The sequence below is a fragment of the Geotrypetes seraphini genome, chromosome 12, assembly GCF_902459505.1.
Source record: "Geotrypetes seraphini chromosome 12, aGeoSer1.1, whole genome shotgun sequence".
NCBI lineage: Eukaryota > Metazoa > Chordata > Amphibia > Gymnophiona > Dermophiidae > Geotrypetes > Geotrypetes seraphini.
The window spans coordinates 116,924,017-116,942,839 of NC_047095.1; the positions used below are offsets into that span (position 1 = coordinate 116,924,017).

General features: G+C 40.2%; 1 protein-coding gene across 4 annotated transcripts in view; it reads left to right on the forward strand.

The window, feature by feature from the left end:
• The window catches only part of CCHCR1 (coiled-coil alpha-helical rod protein 1), a 62,514-nt gene extending 44,003 nt beyond the window's left edge, over nt 1-18,511 (forward strand). For all 4 annotated transcript variants that reach the window (XM_033916292.1, XM_033916290.1, XM_033916291.1 and 1 more), the window contains exons 16-18: nt 5,507-5,658; nt 14,680-14,833; nt 17,888-18,511. In XM_033916292.1, the coding sequence (XP_033772183.1) occupies nt 5,507-5,658; nt 14,680-14,833; nt 17,888-17,997 (416 nt within the window). In that variant the 3' untranslated portion in view covers nt 17,998-18,511. The remainder of the gene's footprint in view (nt 1-5,506; nt 5,659-14,679; nt 14,834-17,887) is intronic.
• The last annotated feature ends 312 nt before the right edge of the window (nt 18,512-18,823 follow it).

Sequence of the window (18,823 nt, forward strand, 5' to 3'; positions counted from 1 at the left end):
CGTGGATGCGGTGGTCTCGGCAATTTCCAAGCGGCATACCGTGCCTGTTGAGGGCGGTTCTGCCTTGCGGGACTCTGAGGAGCGCAAATTGGAGAGCATCCTTAAGCAAAATTTTCAGGTCTCTGCCTTTGGGGTCCAGGCGGCTATTTGTGGGGGATTGGTCGCTCGCGCCGTGTTTCGGTGGGCGGAGCGGGTCTTGGATCGAGAGTCTGACGACTGGTCTCTGGTGGATCAGGAGGTAGCGAAGATTGAGATGGCGGCCTCATTCCTCTCAGATGCTCTATATGACTTGGTGCGGATCTCGGCTAAGTCTATGGCTTTTGGCGTGGCCGCAAGGCGTGTGTTGTGGCTGCGCGCTTGGGCGGCGGATGCTGCGTCCAAAGCTAAGCTTACTAAATTTCCCTTTCGGGGGTCGTTTTTGTTTGGAGAGGACTTGGATAAGTTGATTCAGACTTTGTCGGACTCGAAAGTTCCCCGTCTGCCGGAGGACCGTGCCCGTCCGGCGTCTCGGGGGGGTGCGGCCCGGGGGCGTTTGCGGGATTTTCGCAAGTATCGCCCTGGGCGTGGGGCTGCTTCTTTCCAGTCTCCGGGATTTTCCCGGGGTCGGTTCTTCCAGCGCATGCAGCCCTTTCGGGGGGCCCGTCGGGGGGCAGGGAATCCCTCCGCCGGTTCCCCCGCTTCCCGTCCTGCACAATGACGCCTTGCCGGCGCCCCCTTTGGTTCCGGTGGGGGCCCGGCTGCGCGAATTTTTCCCCAAATGGGCCGAGATCACGTCCGATCAGTGGGTCCTGGAGGTGGTGCGGGACGGTTATGCCCTGGAGTTCGCCCGCTCTCTGCCGGATTTTTTCCTCGCTTCTCCATGTCAGACTCCGGGGAAGACGCAGGCTTTTCGCCAGACCCTTCAGCGCTTGCTAGATCTCAGGGCAGTTGTTCCGGTGCCCCTTCCGGAGTGGGGCACGGGCAGGTACTCCATTTACTTTGTGGTGCCCAAGAAGGAGGGGACCTTTCGGCCCATCCTCGATTTGAAAGGGGTCAACAGGGCTCTCAAGATTCCCTCTTTCCGTATGGAAACTCTGCGGTCGGTCATTCTGGTGGTTCAGCCGGGGGAGTTTCTCACTTCTCTCGATCTGACGGAGGCCTACTTGCATGTTCCCATTCGGGCCTCTCATCAGCGTTTCCTGCGCTTTGCGATCTTGGGTCGGCACTTTCAGTTCTGTGCGCTTCCCTTTGGGCTGGCCACGGCTCCTCGGACGTTCACCAAGGTGATGGTGGTCGTCGCGGCAGCCTTGCGGTCGGAGGGCATCCTGGTACACCCCTACCTGGACGACTGGTTAATTCGGGCAAAGTCGTTGCAGGAAAGCTCCCGGGTTACTGCTCGGGTGGTGGAGTTTCTCCGGTCGCTGGGCTGGGTGGTCAACCTTTCCAAGAGTCGGTTGGTCCCGGCTCAGCGTCTGGAGTACCTAGGGGTGCTGTTCGACACCTCCTTGGGGAGGGTCTTCCTCCCAGAGGGCCGGGTGAGCAAATTGCAATCTCAGATTCGCCTGCTTTTGGCGTCCCGGTGTCCTCGGGCGCGAGATTTCCTCCAGGTCTTGGGGTCGATGGCGGCGTCCCTGGACGTGGTGAGGTGGGCGCGGGCCCACATGCGTCCTCTCCAGTATGCTCTGCTCCGGAGGTGGTCTCCCCAGAGGCACGGGATGGATGTTCCGGTCCCCCTGCGAGGCTTGGCGCGCTGCAGTCTGCGTTGGTGGCTCCAGACCCCTCACCTAGTTCAGGGGGTGGGTCTGGATCTCCCGCAGTGGACGGTGCTCCTGACGGATGCGAGTCTCCTGGGTTGGGGGGCTCAGTGTTTGGGTCACTCAGCTCAGGGCACCTGGTCCGCGGAGGAGGCCGCCTGGTCGATCAACGTGTTGGAGACCAGAGCGGTCCGTCTGGCGCTGTTGGTTTTCCACTCCCTGTTGCTGGGCAAGTCGGTCAGAGTGCTGTCGGACAATGCCACGGCGGTGGCTTAGGTCAATCGTCAGGGGGGCACCAAGAGCACTCAGGTGGCGCAGGAGGCGGCTCTGCTCATGGTTTGGGCGGAATCCCATCTGCTGGACCTCTCGGCCTCTCATATAGCCGGAGTAGAAAATGTTCAGGCAGACTTCCTCAGTCGTCACTTTCTAGATCCAGGAGAGTGGTGTCTCGGCGCCGAGGCGTTTCAGTTGATAGTGCAGGCTTGGGGGCAGCCCCTGATGGACCTGATGGCCACGGGTGGCAACGCCAAAGTGCCCCGCTTCTTCAGTCGTCGCAGGGACGGTCTGGCCGAGGGTCTGGATGCTCTGGTCCAGCAGTGGCCAACGGAGGGGCTGTTGTATGTGTTCCCTCCTTGGCCGCTGGTGGGCAGAGTGCTTCTTCGCATTGTTCACCATCCGGGTTTGGTGGTGCTGGTGGCGCCGGATTGGCCTCGCCGTCCGTGGTATGCGGATCTGGTGAGGCACCTGGTAGCGGATCCTCTTCCTCTGCCTCTCTCGGACGACCTTCTGATGCAGGGTCCCATTCCCATGTTCGACCCGTCTCCCTTCTGTCTTACGGCGTGGCTCTTGAAAGGGGTCGCCTTAGCAAGAAGGGATATTCAGACAAGGTGATCTCTACACTGTTGGGGTCCCGGAGGCTTTCTACCTCTCGGGCTTATGTGCGGGTTTGGCGTCTCTTTGAGGAATGGTGTCGGGCGCGGGGAGTGACCTCTTTTCGCGCTTATCTGCCTAACATTCTGGAGTTCTTGCAGGATGGCCTGGATAGAGGCCTGGCTTGGTCTTCTCTCCGGGTTCATATTGCGGCCCTGTCGGCCTTTCGAGGGTTGGTGTCAGGTCAGCGTTTATCGGCTCTTCCTGATGTGATTCGGTTTTTGCGGGCGGCCAAGTTGCTTAGGCCTCCCCTACGGCCCTCGGTTCCCTCTTGGGATCTTAATCTGGTTCTCTCTGTTTTGGTGCGTCCGCCTTTCGAGCCCTTGGACGACTGTTCTTTGAAGGACCTTACTTTGAAGGCGGTCTTTTTGGTGGCCATTACTTCTGCTAGGCGTGTTTCTGAGCTGCAGGCTTTCTCTTGTAGGGCTCCCTTCTTGGAGTTTTCTAGGGAGCGGGTCGTCTTGCGGCCTGTTCCTTCCTTTCTGCCGAAGGTTGTTTCTCCTTTTCATGTCAATCAATCGGTGGTTCTCCCGGTCTTGGGTGGTCGGGAGGGCTCTTCTGAGCAACGGCAGCTGCGCAAGTTGGATGTCGGTCGGGTCCTTCGCTCTTATGTGCAGCGGACCCAGGAATTCCGGAAGTCCGATCATCTCTTTGTCCTCCTGGCGGGTCCTCGTCGGGGAGCGGGCGCTTCTAAGGCTACTATTGCGCGCTGGATCAAGGAGACGATTGCTTCCGCTTATCTTCTGAAACAGCAGCCTGTTCCGGAGTTTCTCAAGGCTCATTCCACTCGGGGTCAGGCGGCTTCTTGGGCTGAGTCGTCGCTCGTGCCTCCAGTGGATATTTGTAAGGCTGCGGTTTGGTCCTCCTTGCATTCCTTTGTTCGTCATTATCGGGTTGATGTGCAGGCGCGTCGGGACGCGGTGTTCGGTGAGCGTGTACTGGTATCGGCCCTTCGGGGGTCCCGCCCGTGAGAGGGACTGCTTTGGTACGTCCCATTCGTAAAGTTAACCTCTACTGGTCTGGAGAGTGCTAAAGAAGGAGAAATTAGGTTCTTACCTGCTAATTTACTTTCTTTTAGCTTCTCCAGACCAGTAGAGGTCCCCACCCTGTCTGTTGTTGTTGTTGTTGGGGCTGTTGCGCGGGCAGTTTTTGGTTTTTGCTGCGGGTTCTAGTATTTTTCTAGGGCCGGGGAGAATTGAAGAACAGCGGCTGTGGCTCGGCTGGCTTAGCTGGCGAGCTGTGGGGACATTCTTCCTTCGGGAATTTCTCCTCTGCATTTTCCAACAGCATTTTGGGTATGTTATTTGTTACTCCTTTTGGAGTATTGTTTTTTCTCTCTGTTGTTTTCCAGTTCTTGGTTCTGCTTGGCTATTCGGCAGACTGAGGGAAATAGAGAGGAGGGGCTAGGATATACTGTCCCAAAGTTTTGTTTTCAGTCTCCACCTGCTGGTCATGATTAGATATATACCCATTCGTAAAGTTAACCTCTACTGGTCTGGAGAAGCTAAAAGAAAGTAAATTAGCAGGTAAGACCCTAATTTCTCCTTTTTTCATCTTACATCAAGGACACAATATTACATCAATTGAATCATATACATCACTTGAAATTCTTTCTATGTATCATCTTAAATACATAAATTTTTTTTTTTTTAATCTTTATTCATTTTCAAATCTTACAAGTGTATAATAATCAATCAGAAAAATTTTTAACATATCACTTGACAATCCTTAAAATATATAAATATAAAAGAATCCCTATATATAAATATAAAAGAATTCTTTCCCACCCACCCATTTATTAATAATAACACAATTAGCAATTATTATCTTTCCCAATCCCACCCCCCCTATATCTTATCTAACACCAAGGTGTTTAAGATGTCTGATCATTAGAATAAGTAATCAATGACCCCCAAATCTTTTTAAACTTATGATAATTTCCTTGTTGCATGGCAAGCACCCTCTTCATTTTGTAAATATGACATACTGAATTCCACCAAAAGGTATAATTAAGTTTAGTATAATCTTTCCAGTTTCCAGTAATCTGTTGAATGGCAACCCGGGTCAATATTAATAAAAGTTTATTATTATTTGCAGAAATTGGGCTTTTGAATCTCATAGATGTACCAAATAATATAGTATCATATGAAAGGGCAACATGATTTTCTAACAATGAATTAATTTGGGACCAAATTAACTTCCAAAAGGCTATAGGGACAGAAAAAAATTAAATACATAAATTAACTCCCTCCCCCACCCACCCTTCTCACAAATATTGTAATCAAAAATATCTTATATGTATTATATTCATAAATATTGATTGAACCTATAATATAATAATAATAATAATAATTTTATTTCTTATATACCGCTGTACCGTGAGGTTCTAAGCGGTTTACAGTAGAAACAGAAGAAATGCAATAAGTAAGATTAATTAAGATGAAGAGAAAGTACTTAGAGTTCCCTGACTGTCCCAAAGGCTCACATTCTTGCTAAAGTACTTGAGAAAAATAAATTAGTTAGGTTATAAACATAGAGTAGAAGAAGGTAGGAAAACAGTTCATAGGAAAATTAATTTCGAATACATTATATATTATATATTCAAGGCGAAATACAAATTATAGGAATTACCAAAAGAATTGCGTAATAAAGATTATCTAGATAAATTACATAACAGTGATTCGTGTACATTACATGGTGTGGTAGAGGATTCAATTTTGAGAATTACATATCAAGGGAATCAATTGATAACAGAATATAACTATATACCACCTCCGTCCCTTAATTATAATTATACTTACAGGAAGACTAGACATCTAATTAATTACCATGCTTCCATACAGTTGTAGCTCTGCGACAAGTGGAGCGCCAGACGACCCGGGAGAAGGAAAGGACACAGGAACTGTTGAAAGTGCAAGAGGCTGCTCAGCAGCAAGAGATCCAGCGGCTCAGCAAAAAGCTACAGGATCTGGAGCGAGATCGGAACCTCCTTATGGTAAAGCTCACTGATTCTTGGGGGGGGGGGGAGGGGGTAGTTTTATAAAACCTTTTTCTGTTTGTAAAATCTGTATCACACGCTCACTTGCACGCCCTCACCCCATATTGAAATTTTAGCGCAAGAAGTATTTTCCACCCTCTGCTTGTTGCCGGCCTTGGCTCCCTTCTGATGTCCGACAGCAGAAGATGCTACCCACGCCGGCAAACATTGAAAGAGGTACGTGGGAGCGGAGAGGAGAGGTGCCGGCACCGGTGAGAAAAAAAAAAAGTCTGCTTCCAGAAGGATTCTAGCTAGCAATACTGCTATCTGCTGAGACAGAAATCTCTTTCCCCTGGAATGGATGTCTCTATGAAAACTATTGGAATTTAGTCATCCACTCAGGCAGATTTGCTGTTCTCCACTTACTCGGGTACCAAAAATACAGCGCAGGCCTGCTTGTGGAAAATCTCACCGTCTTTAATTCAGAGACTGAATGGCTTGATAAAAAGGGAAGGCCGCGCAGGCTCTCGGAGCATTTCCAGAGTGGGTTCCCTCACCGAGGTAGGACTAGGGAGAAAAAAAACTCACCACTCTCAAGAGCCATGGAATGTAGGAATTAACCAAAGAAAGCTCTACTCTCCACAACAGTGAGACTAACGAAGGGCCAGTCCTTATGGATACTCCAGCAGAGATCCAACTCTAGGTGCTAAAGACTGAGGGCCAGATTCTCTAATATCACCGGTAAAATCTGACGGGTCGCTGTAGCAGCCGTAAATCTAATGATTTGTTACATAGTATTATTACAAATAAATAGTTTTTGGCCGGGAAGAATACACATTATTGCCTTTCCTATTTCTTTATTCATCATATTTTAAATGGCTCCATTGTTAATGCCGTTATCTCCACCCCCCCCTAGGAGGTTTGTGGACTAAATGGAAAAATATTGTAATGAGTAGACATCACTTTTTATGGGAGATTATATTTCACGTATTGGGGGGTGGGGGGTGGTATATTTTCCATTGAGAGTTTGTTTTTATTTCTTTTTTTTTTTTTTTTTTTTTAAATTTTTATTTATAAGTTTTCCATTCTTACAATATTTGAGTAATATAATATACAATAAAGTTTTTTTACATATTTAAAATATTGTCATTAATAATACATCGTATTTAAAATATGATATGATAAAGATTATACATTAGCATATATAATATAATTCCCATCCCCTTTTTATATAGTATATTTCCATTAATTAGTCAAATCCCACCCCATTCATATATAATTATTTATCATTGTGCTAAGAACTAATCATTAGAATATTTTGTCAATGGTTGCCAAATTTTATTAAAATTAAGATGATTTCCCTGTTGTAACGCTATTATTTTTTCCATTTTATAAATATGACAAACAGAATTCCACCAGAACGTATAATTTAATTTGGTGTAATCTTTCCAATTTTGAGTAATTTGTTGCATGGCGACTCCTGTTAGTATTAGTAATAGCTTATTATTGTTTGCTGAAATCGGACTCTTAGTTCTCATTGCAGTACCAAATAATATGGTGTCATACGAGAGTCCTACATGATTCTCTAGTAACTTATTAATTTGGGGCCAAATTAAATTCCAAAATGCGTTTACAAAGGGACAAAAAAAAATTAAATGATCTAACGTCCCTATTTCCAATTTACAATGCCAGCATCTATTAGATATAGTACTATCTATTTTTTGCAGGCGCGTTGGGGTCCAGAATATTCTATGTAATAAAAATAACCATGTTTGATTCATAGATGCTGACCTTGTAGATCTTAATCTCCAGGACCAAAATCGTGGCCATTGAGATTCAGAAATTGTCTGACCTATCTCAATACTCCAAATATCCCTAAGACTTGTTTTCTTTTTTTTATTTAAAAATCCATATATCAATTTATACCATTTTGCGGCTTGGTGACCCAACAAATCCGTCTGGAAACATAGAACCTGTAAACTATATTGATTATTTAGATTTTTCCATTCAGGGAACCCTACCTGAATGGCCTGCTTCAATTGCATCCATTTAAAATATTGTGATTTATTTAATCCAAATTTATTTTGCAATTGTGAAAAACTAAGCAGTGAACCTTCTGATATGATATCATTCAATGTTCTTATTCCTGCATTTATCCATTGTTTCCAGACGATTTTAAATCCGCCAATTCTGATCCTGGAGTTTATCCATATTGATTGATTTAGAGATTTAGCAATAGGTTCAGGTGATAGATTACTAATATATCTCAATGTTTTCCAAGTGTCAAATAAAATTCTGTGGTCTTTGTATCTTTTAGGCATTGTTATAGTTATTAACTGTTCTGGATATAAAGGGAACAGGAGCCGCCATTCTAAATATAGCCAATCTGGTACATTTTCTAGAAGCTCTGGAAGGATCCAATACATACCCTGTCTTAAGATATAGGCTTGATGATACCTATAAAAATTTGGAAAATTTACCCCCCCTTCCATAATTGGTCTTTGTAATGATACTAAAGCGATTCTTGATCTTTTCCCACACCAAACAAATTTTGTAAGAATATTGTTAAGTTTTTTATAAAATGACCCCTGAAAAAATATTGGAATCATACTCATTTGGTAACAAACCACAGGCAATATCATCATTTTAATTGTTTGAATTCTTCCCCACCAAGAAAGATGTAATGGATTCCATTGCTCACACATTTCTGTTATTTTTTTCAATAAAAGTTTTTCATTCTCTTTGACTGTGTCTTCAATTGTATTTTTGATCATAATTCCTAAGTATTTTATACCATCATCTTTCCAAATAAATGAATATGGGTCAAATAATCCTTTGGTACAATGAACATTTATTGGGAGAATTTCAGATTTGTTCCAATTAATTTTATATCCAGAAAAAGTACCATATGTTTCTATTAAATTAAGTATACATGGAATAGTAGTTTCCGGTTTTCTTAAATATAATAATATATCATCTGCATATGCAGATATTTTAAATTCAAAATTGTTAAATGATATTCCCTCTATCTCCTTAGTTTTGTTTATTGCAATTAATAGAGGTTCTAGGACAATATCAAAAAGTAAAGGAGACAGAGGGCATCCCTGTCTAACTCCCCTGTGCAAGTTAAATCTATTTGATAAATTATTATTAATATATAATCTTGCTCCAGGAGAGCTATACAATGTCTGAATCATTTCAATAAAACCGGATCCTATACCAAACCATTGTAAAGCTTGGTATATAAAATTCCATTCCACTCTGTCAAAAGCTTTTTCTGCATCTAAAGATATTAAAAAAGCTGGATCATTTATATTTTTTGCTAAATTTAATGAGTGGAATGCTAATCTAGTATTATTTGATGAATGTCTTTTAGCAATAAATCCTGTTTGATGTACATCAATAATGAAAGGGAGAGCTTTTGCCAATCTTAATGCTAATACTTTAGCCATTAATTTGTTATCCACATTCAATAATGAAATAGGCCTGTAATTTGAAACCAGAGTAGGATCTTTGTTTGGTTTTGGTAAGACTATAATTATTGATTCTGCCATAGTACCAGAAATTTTTCCATTCTTTATTTGATATTGATATAAATTTAACAGATGTGGTAATATGATATTTTGAAAAAATTTATAAAATTCAACAGTATACCCATCTCCACCTGGAGCGGATCCAACTCTAAGAGACTTCAATGCTGTTTCTAATTCTTTTAATGATATAGGTTCTTCTAAACTTCCTTTTATATGATCTGGAATATTTGGTCCAATATATGAATTTAAAAAAGTTAATCCGTCTTGTTCTTTATTTTTATAAGAATTGGAAGTATATAATTCTTTATAAAAATCAAGAAATTGTGTTATAATATCTTTTGTGTTGGTATGTGTGTTACCTTTTGTATCTTTAATTGCAATAATCTTAGATTTTCTTTTCTTTGCTTTTAGAAAGTTTGCTAATAATTTACCAGCTTTATTTGAATTTCCATAATATTGTACTTGTTTGTTGAAAATGTCTTTCCTCACAATTTGAGAAGAAATTTCATTGTATTTAACTTTTAATTTTAATAATTCTTGTAATGTATTATTTTCCCATTTCTCAATTAATTTATTTTCTAATAATTTAATTTGCTTTCCCATCTCAATAAATTGTTTTTTTTTTTGTTTGTTAATAAATGTTGAATATGAAATAATATTTCCTCTCATAGTTGCTTTAAAAGCATCCCATAAGATCTCAGCATTAATATCATCTGATTCATTAAATTGAAAGAATTCTTGCATTTTTATTTTGAAATCTTCAAGAAATTTTGAATCCGCTAATAAATCATTATTAAATCTCCAAATTAAATCAGAGTTTTCAGCATCATAATTTTGAAGATTAATCCACACACCAGCATGATCTGAAATTATAATGGGATCAATTACTGCTTTTAAGACACGCTGCGCTATATTATTAGAAACAAATATATAATCAATTCGTGAAAAGGATTTATGGACCTGAGAACAAAAAGAAAATTCCTGATCATTAAAATGAAGAATTCGCCATATATCTACTAAATCACAAGATAGTATCAAATTATCTAAGCCTAATGATTTCATAACTTTACTTGGTTTTTTATCCAATATCGGATCCATTACAGCATTGAAATCCCCTGCTACTATTAAATTAGATGTAGCCAGTGGTAAGAGCAATTGCTGAATTTGTTTAAAAAACTCCATTTGATTCGTATTAGGAGCATATAAATTGAATAAATTCAGGGTAGTATTTCCCAGAACCATTTCGACATGCACCCATCTTCCTAAGGGATCATAATTAATTAGTTTAAAATCTGCATTACATTTTTTATTTATTAGAACAGCCACTCCAGCCTTTTTCTTTAAAGCCGGTGCAAATAAACATTTAGAAATAAAACCTCCAGATAATTTTTTTGATTCAATTTCCGAAAGATGAGTTTCTTGAATAAAATAAATATCCGCATTTTGATTTTTAAGGAACGATAATAATTTCTTCTTCTTAATAGGATGATTTAAACCATTGACATTCAGCGAATACATTTTTAGATCCATCTGATTAATAATTATACTTAATCAATATTCTATGATTGTTTACATGATTAGCTCCTAGCACATTCATTGAAAATTTATCCCCTAACCCACCCATTATTTTCCCTCCCCTCCCACCCATTATCTTATTCTGATTTGGAACACGCATTGGTCATGCAAAACCTACATCTCCATCTCCATCTTGTTTTTATTTCTTTAGGTAGGGCGGGAGGGAGGGGATTAATATTTTTATTTCGATGATTTGAAAATGATTTATGAATTTTAATTTCAGTAGGGTGGGGGGTGGGGATATATTCTTTTGTTCTTGATGATATGATTAAGATTTTCAAGTGTTACATTGAAATTTAATGGATATATTATTGCACACTTGTTTATGATTTAAAATGAATAAAGAATTTATAAAAAAAAAAATATATATATATTTTTATTTTGTGGGTTTTTTTTGTTTTTTTTTTCTCTGTTTTTCTATAAACAGCTGTATTTGTTTGCATGTAAAGTTTCAAATATATAAATAAATTATAAAAAAGCATGGTCTGCCAGGAGCTTCCTCTGAAATATACCCGATGATGTCCTCAGATGCACTTGCTGAGCCTGCAACTGTTGCCTAAACCATCCAGGATGCTGCTCGCACCACAAGCTCTCCTTGTCCAGCCGTACTGTATAAAAAGATACCTCCTTCTACTTACTGGTAGAAGTCCTTGCCTAAGAAATTCTTGTCGTAGCCAGACACTCTCCCGCGAACATAACTTCCACACCTTATCCTGAATTTCTTCCTCACACTAGGTATCCACATTCCCTGTCTGCTAAAATTCCCTCTTCATAATTGTATCCTGATATTTGCTGGTGTCCGACTATTTTCAATTGTAAGATGTAAAATAGTTCATTTCTTATAATTCAACCTATGTATAATTTTCCTTTCAACCACCTTGTATTCATCTACTGTAATTCGCTGATTGTACAGCTCTTCTTCTTTGTGAACCGCCTAGAAGTCGCAAGATTGTGGCGGTATAGAAAAATAAAGTTATTATTATTATTATAGCCACATACCAGAAAATACAGATGTGCTCAAGGTTCATATCTTGGTTTTACATTTAAATGTGAGAAACTCAATCTGAAGGAAAATAAACCAGCAGGGGGAAGGAACTTGGACTCTTGTTATCGCCTTCTACTGAGGCCTGCACTAGAACTGCACCCCCCCCCCCTCAAATTATCTCTGGCACATGGGCCAAGCTGGTAGGAAAGACCACTTCTTCGGCCTAGCCCTCTGAAACAAGGAGAAAGGGGGATGGGACTTGATATACCACCTGTCTATGGTTACATTCAAAGCGGTTTATATATTCCACAGGTTGGTGCACTAACCACTCTGCAGCCTCTAACTCAAACCCCCCTCAGGACTAGCCAAAGAAATGTAATTATCCCTCCTCGCTGGAAACACATATTCTCACTTGCTTCTGTTAATTTGCTAATGTAGCCTGGAACAAACTCTGCAGAAATCTTCTGACATCTTGAGGTGAGGAAACAACTTTCCATCTCTTTCAGTGGTGAACAAAGTGGTGGTGGTGTGGTAGAAAGGGGAAAAAAACTGACTCCTTTGACTACTACTACCGCTACTGCTACTACTACTGCTGCTACTACTACTACTGCTGCTACTACTACTACTACTGCTGCTACTACTACTACTGCTACTACTACTACTACTGCTACTACTACTACTACTACTGCTGCTACTACTACTACTGCTACTACTACTGCTGCTACTACTACTACTACTACTACTGCTACTACTACTACTACTACTATTACTGCTAAATATAAGAGATACCATCAACAACTGTTATCGTACCAAGCAGCCACATGGGGCAAAGACTTAGAAAAACTAATTGCATATACAACCAATTATGGTGAATTTAGGAAACACCTAAAAACATACCTGTTCTTGAAATACTTAGATAACGAACCAGAACATCAGCCCCCTTTATAATACCACAACATACCCAAATCATTAAATTATAAACCCCAACCCAATCACCAACCATGAACACTATATTCAATTTAAGGAACATTTCTAATCATGTGTAAGCAGCACGGCACACAAACTGCTGTTAATATTTATTAATGTTGGAACTACCAGATGTACAATGTTATACCCTTTAATCCGCTGTATGTACAGTCTCTCTTTATTGTAACTACAGTTTATCTATATTGTAACTACAGTTTCTCTATATTGTAAACCACTCCTCTTTATTGTAAACCGCCTAGAAGTCGCAAGATAGTTGGCGGTATATAAAAATAAAGTTATTATTATTATTATTATTACTACTGCTGCTACTACTGCTACTACTACTGCTGCTGCTGCTACTACTACTGCTGCTACTACTACTACTACTATTATTTCTATAGCATACCAGACTATCATCCCTCTCCAGATCAAATTCAAGTTGTTGCCCAGTTCTCTAACTGGGTCAGAAGCTGCTTCAATAACAAGTCTAGAAATTGCATGGTGCGCTCATCATCATCCACTGGAAACAGACATACTGATTATCAGATGAAAAACACAAGACTGGGGTTTTTTTCGTTGTTTTTTTTTCTGTCTCCATCTGCTGGTCAGCAGGTACAATCCATAAGTTCTGAACTGGTCTGGTGAGGACACTTAGAAAATGAAGGATTCACAGGTTTTGTCTTTCAGCCTGAACAAAAGGGTTGTCAGTGTCTAAGATGACTATAATATTTGAATACATTCCCCAAATTCCGTCAAGTAACAACAAACTTTTGTTTATTTTAACTGGAATAGCAATACAACAAATAACATACAATTGGAAAAAATATGACAGGTTAAATTACAATTTCTGGTGGAATTCTGTATGTCATATATACAAAATGGAACTCACCATTGCAACGCAAAAAGGTTATGTGAGTAAATTTCAGAAAGTTTGAGAACCGTTAACAGATTTTTGTAATGAATGATTAACTTTTCCCATGATAAGATATTTGATTAGAGGGAAAAAGGGGTGGGATTTTATTTCCGATTATTATATAATATATCAATATTTGAATGAATTCACAATAAAGATGATTTTATGTATTATTGTATTGGGAGGGATGGGGGATTATTATATTCAACAAGAATGATATAAATTTAGATTTCTTACATAATATTTTAACATTATAGAATACTAATTTTCTAATGAAATGTTAAATTTGATGCTAATATGTGAGTTAATCAAGTGTGTATCTTTAAGTTTTATATGAGTTAATTTGATACACTTGTAACATACAAAAATGAATAAAGAATTACAAAAGGAAAATGAATACATTCTCCCTCCATATTTGCAAGTCTGTAAATCACCGCGCCTCCCTCCTATCCCCTGGACCTTTCCATACCTTACTTTTAAAGCCTTGTGGTCTAGCAGCGAAGCGGGGCAGGAGCGACCTTCTATGCTCCTGCTCTGTGCAGAGCTGCAAACAAAAATGACTGCAGTGAGTTCCCACGGTCTTGGCGAGACTGCAGCGGGAACTCACAACATCCTTTTTTTGTTCACTGCTGTGCACGGGGCAGGAGCATAGGAAGATCACTCCTGCCCCGCTTCACCGCTAGACCACCATGCTTTAAAAGTAAGGTGTAGAGAGGTCCAAGATGTGGGAGTGATTCAGAGTCAGCCTTAGAGTTATTCACAAATTTTTCTTATCCGTGAGGGGGCTGTGGCCCTAACATCCATGAATATGGAGGGGGAATGTTTATGCTGTTTTTGTCCTTTAGAAAATTCATTTAGCTCATATCCTAGATTTTTGTTTTCAGGCTCTGCACCCTTAAGATGGCTGATTTGTATGTTAGTGAAGTGCTTTAAGTTTTAAAGCTGTTTGTGAGATGATTCATGAGATTACATCTTAATCTATCTCATAATCTTCAATCCCTTGGAAACTTGCTTTCAAATTTTTTTTTCTATTGCTTCCTGTTAACTCCTCTTTTTCCCTACCACAGGCAACGCTGAGACAGGAAGGCCTCTTGAAACAGTATAAGGAGACTAGAAAGGCAGTCCTTCAGCCTTCTTCAGCCTGGTATGAGCTACAAGCAGGAGACATGCCTTCCACTCAGCTCCAAACTTTGAGGCCTGGTGATGAGATTCCTGCCAAAGGTATGAGATTTGAATCTGCATTCTGCACTGCCTAATGCTCATAGCCCCAAGAGCAATCAAGATAACTTATAGCGAATGTAACTACTCCGAATATACAACCTAGCTGTAAAAATAACTTCACCGTAAAGTTATCGTCTAAAATGTAAATGTAACATGACTGAAAATGTATAGTCTATTATGTAAATGTAACATTAACGAAATTGTAACTTCGCTGTAAATGTACAGTCTCTTCATCTGTTAACCACATAGAACTTCCATGGTAATGCGGTATACAAGAATAAAGTTATTATTATTATTATTATACTAATCTAATGTAATCTTCTATTTGTGCATCGCACATACCTATACTGGCTCAAGGCGACAGATCAAGGAGGAAGGGGGAAAGCAATAGGGGAGGGGGTAAGGAGAAAATAAGATAGGGGACACAGATGTAGGGGGAGTTATACATAACTAAGTCTGTTAATTGTCAAAGAGGTGAGACTTAAGGTTTTTTCTGAATGTAGTATAGTTTATCTCTGTCCTGATAACTTCTGGTAGGTCATTCCAGGTTTTTACATCCAGATAAGTTAGCATAGAGTGGAAAATTCGCTTGTAGTGGAAATTTTTTGTGGATGGTAGATTTAGTTGGATTCTGTTAAGGATTTTTTTTTAATGTCGATCAAACAGAGAATTGGATTAGAGGGGCTGCTGAGCTTCCTTATAGGATCTGGTGACCTTCCTTATAGGATCTGGTGTAGGATACAAGACGATTTTGAAAATTATTCGGGATGATATTGGGAGCCAATGTAGTTGGCTGATGAAGGTTGTGATTGAGTCAAATTTCTTTAATTTGTAGATTAGTCTAACTGCTGTGTTCTGGATGAGTTGTAGTTTGTGGATGAGATAAGTGTTGATGCCAAGGTAGGCGGAGTTGCAATAGTCCATTTGAGGTAGGCCATCATCTGAACGATCAGAGCAAAGTGGTATGGGTAGAAGTATGATCTTGTGAGTCGCAGTTGACGCATAGTGTAGATGGTCTTTTCCCAAAGGTTAGATATTTGTGGTTTCATTTTGAGAGTGTCGTCTAAGATGCAGCCTAGTATCTTGGTGGATTTTTCCATTATGAGAGTAATGCCTGATGGAAGAGTGAGGTTAGGTATGACATTCTGTTGTGTGGTACGGAAACCAATGGCTTTGCTTTGGTCCCTGTCTTCTATATAAGCATATACTGGGCTGAAAGTATGTTCCCATTAATAACGATTACCAAATAGAAGGGAAGTTTGAAAATAGTAAAATAACTACCCCCAATAAAGTTCAAAATCCACTATAGCAAAAAAAGTAGTATCAAACTCTATAAATTTTCAGCAGAGACCCTCTGCCCATTTCAATACAAAAAAACTTACAAAAGATTTCAATAAGATTTATATAAAGAATTTGAAATATATTGCTTTTTAAGATACTTTTCTTGTACATTTTTTTTGTATTGAAGAGGGCAGAGGCTCTGATAAAAATTTATAGAGTTTGATACTACCTTTTTTGTTATAGTGGATTATGAGCCCATTACTTTTTTATTTTTTATTTATAATTATACAATCTTATTTTACAAGAATTAATTCTTGTACATTAAATACAGGAAAGAAAATTTTAACGCAATAATACTTTTGCCACAATCATCATAATAATGATAATAAACCCCTTCTTAGACCACAATAAACAGGGGTTGACCAAAACTAAAATTAGAGAGAAATTTAAAGGAATAATACAAAAAAGAAAGGCATAATGTATCTAGCGCCCAATTATTATTATCCCTTAATCCTTAATCCTTGATGATCTGCTTAACATCTAGAAATTCCTTCAGATGGTTAGGAGAGAAAAAAACATATTTAACACCTAAGTACCTAACCAGGCATTTGCAGGGATACACCAATAAAAATGTTGCTCCAATATTTATAGTCTGTTGTCGCATTGCAAGAAAATCTTTCCTCCGTTCTTGTGTAGTCTTAGCTACGTCAGGATATATCCATATTTTCCATCCCCCAAATAATTTTTGGGAATTTTTGAAAAACAATTTCATAATCATATTCACATCCTGTTCAAAAACAAATGATACTAATAATGTTGCTCTGTCCATTTCAGATGTTATCGTTTGTTCCAATAAAGCCGTCACATTTGCAAAATCTATCACATTTGTCTCTCCTTCTCTTACTTTCCCAATCTCATTTCCATCTTCATTTACCTTTCCTTTTCCATTTCCATCAGGCATCTTTTTATTTGGTAAATAATAAATTTTATTAATTGGAGGAATACAATTTGAAGAAATTTCCAAATTCTCAATAAGGTATCTTTTCAGCAAATCAATAGGTAACATTCCTGAAATTTGAGGAAAATTTAGAAAGCGGAGGTTCAAACGCCTATTAAAATTTTCAAATTGTTCTAGTTTCTTATGAATGATAGAGCTATCTTTAATTGAAGCCAATTTGAATTGTTGCAATTGTTGTATGTCCCCCTGCATTTGCTTGGCTTGGCCTGTAAACTCCATTTTCATAGATTCAACTGACCCAGTCAAAATTTCCAGTTTTTCATTTAATTTTGTTACCTCATCAGTTGATTTTTCAATTTTCCCTTCCATCCTCTGCAACAATTGCCAGATGCTGTTCAAAGAAACCTCCGTTTGTATATTCTTAAATTTAACCTTTCAGGAACAAGGCCCACATTTTTGCTGTCTTCTCTCCCTCCCAGTCATGGCAGGAAAATTTGAATCTTATGAATAAGGCATGGCAATGTGGATCAAACTATGCTTTAAACTTCTCTCTGCCTCTCTTATCAGCCCATGTGTTGCTCCTTGTGACCCAGGGCAAGTCACTTAATCCCCCCCCATTGCCCCAGGTACATTAGATAGATTGCTGGGACAGACAGGGAAAAATGCTTGAGTACCTGAATAAATTCATGTAAACCGTTCTGAACTCCCCTGGGAGAACGGTATAGAAAATTGAATAAATAAAATAAAATAAAGCTGTAAAAGCAGACTCTTAACATTTTCAGAAAGCAATATAATGAACTCTTGTTCTTACCCAGAATCCCTCTCTGCACTGCTGGACAACTTGCAGACACTGGGAGCAGCCATTCTGTGTGAGGAAGATGATCCATCCGAGGAAGAGGAAACATTCAATAAAGAGGAAGAATAATTCTCTGGATACTATCTTGTCCGGAAGAGAGTACAAGGAGGCTGTCCCAGGGCATGTCAAGTCAGAGATATCCCCAGTAATTGACTTGTGTTTACAGCACATTTAGACTTGGGCTGCAGTGCTCAAGACCAGAGCTGCAAATAAGCAGGCAACTGCATATCATCTGCATGTCCTTTAGAAGTAGACTCTTCCCCACCCCGCCGTTTGGCCAGTTGGAGTCTTTTCAGTTAGTCATGCCCCGTTCTGCCCCAGCCCTGCCCCCAAGCCTCTTCTCCTTGTTTGGAGGGCCTCCAATTACGCGCATAGGTGACGTGATGGTCATGTCACTGCGTTGCATGCGCAGACGCAGCCCTGAGCTTAAAGCTTTTCAAAACCCAGATAAAGTGCCGGGTTTTGAAAAGCCTTCCGGACACCTGAACAGTCTTCTAAAATGAGGACATTGTCTGGTGACGGGAGTAATCGCGCGAGACAACGGCGCGCCGACAACTGAGCGCAAGGTTGATGGCGCGCCGAAGAAAAGCACTATTGTAAAGGGCTCCGACAGGGGGGTGTTGGTGGGGAACACCCCTTACTTTACTTAACAGACATCGCGCTGGCGTTGGGGGGGTTTGGGGGGTTGTAACCCCCCACATTATACTTAAAACGGAACTTCTTTAGCACTCTCCAGACCAGTAGAGGTTAACTTTACGATTGGGTATATATCTAATCATGACCAGCAGGTGGAGACTGAAAACAAAACTTTGGGACAGTATATCCTAGCCCCTCCTCTCTATTTCCCTCAGTCTTCTTTCAGTCTCCAGCAGGTGTTGAGTGATCTGTACCCATC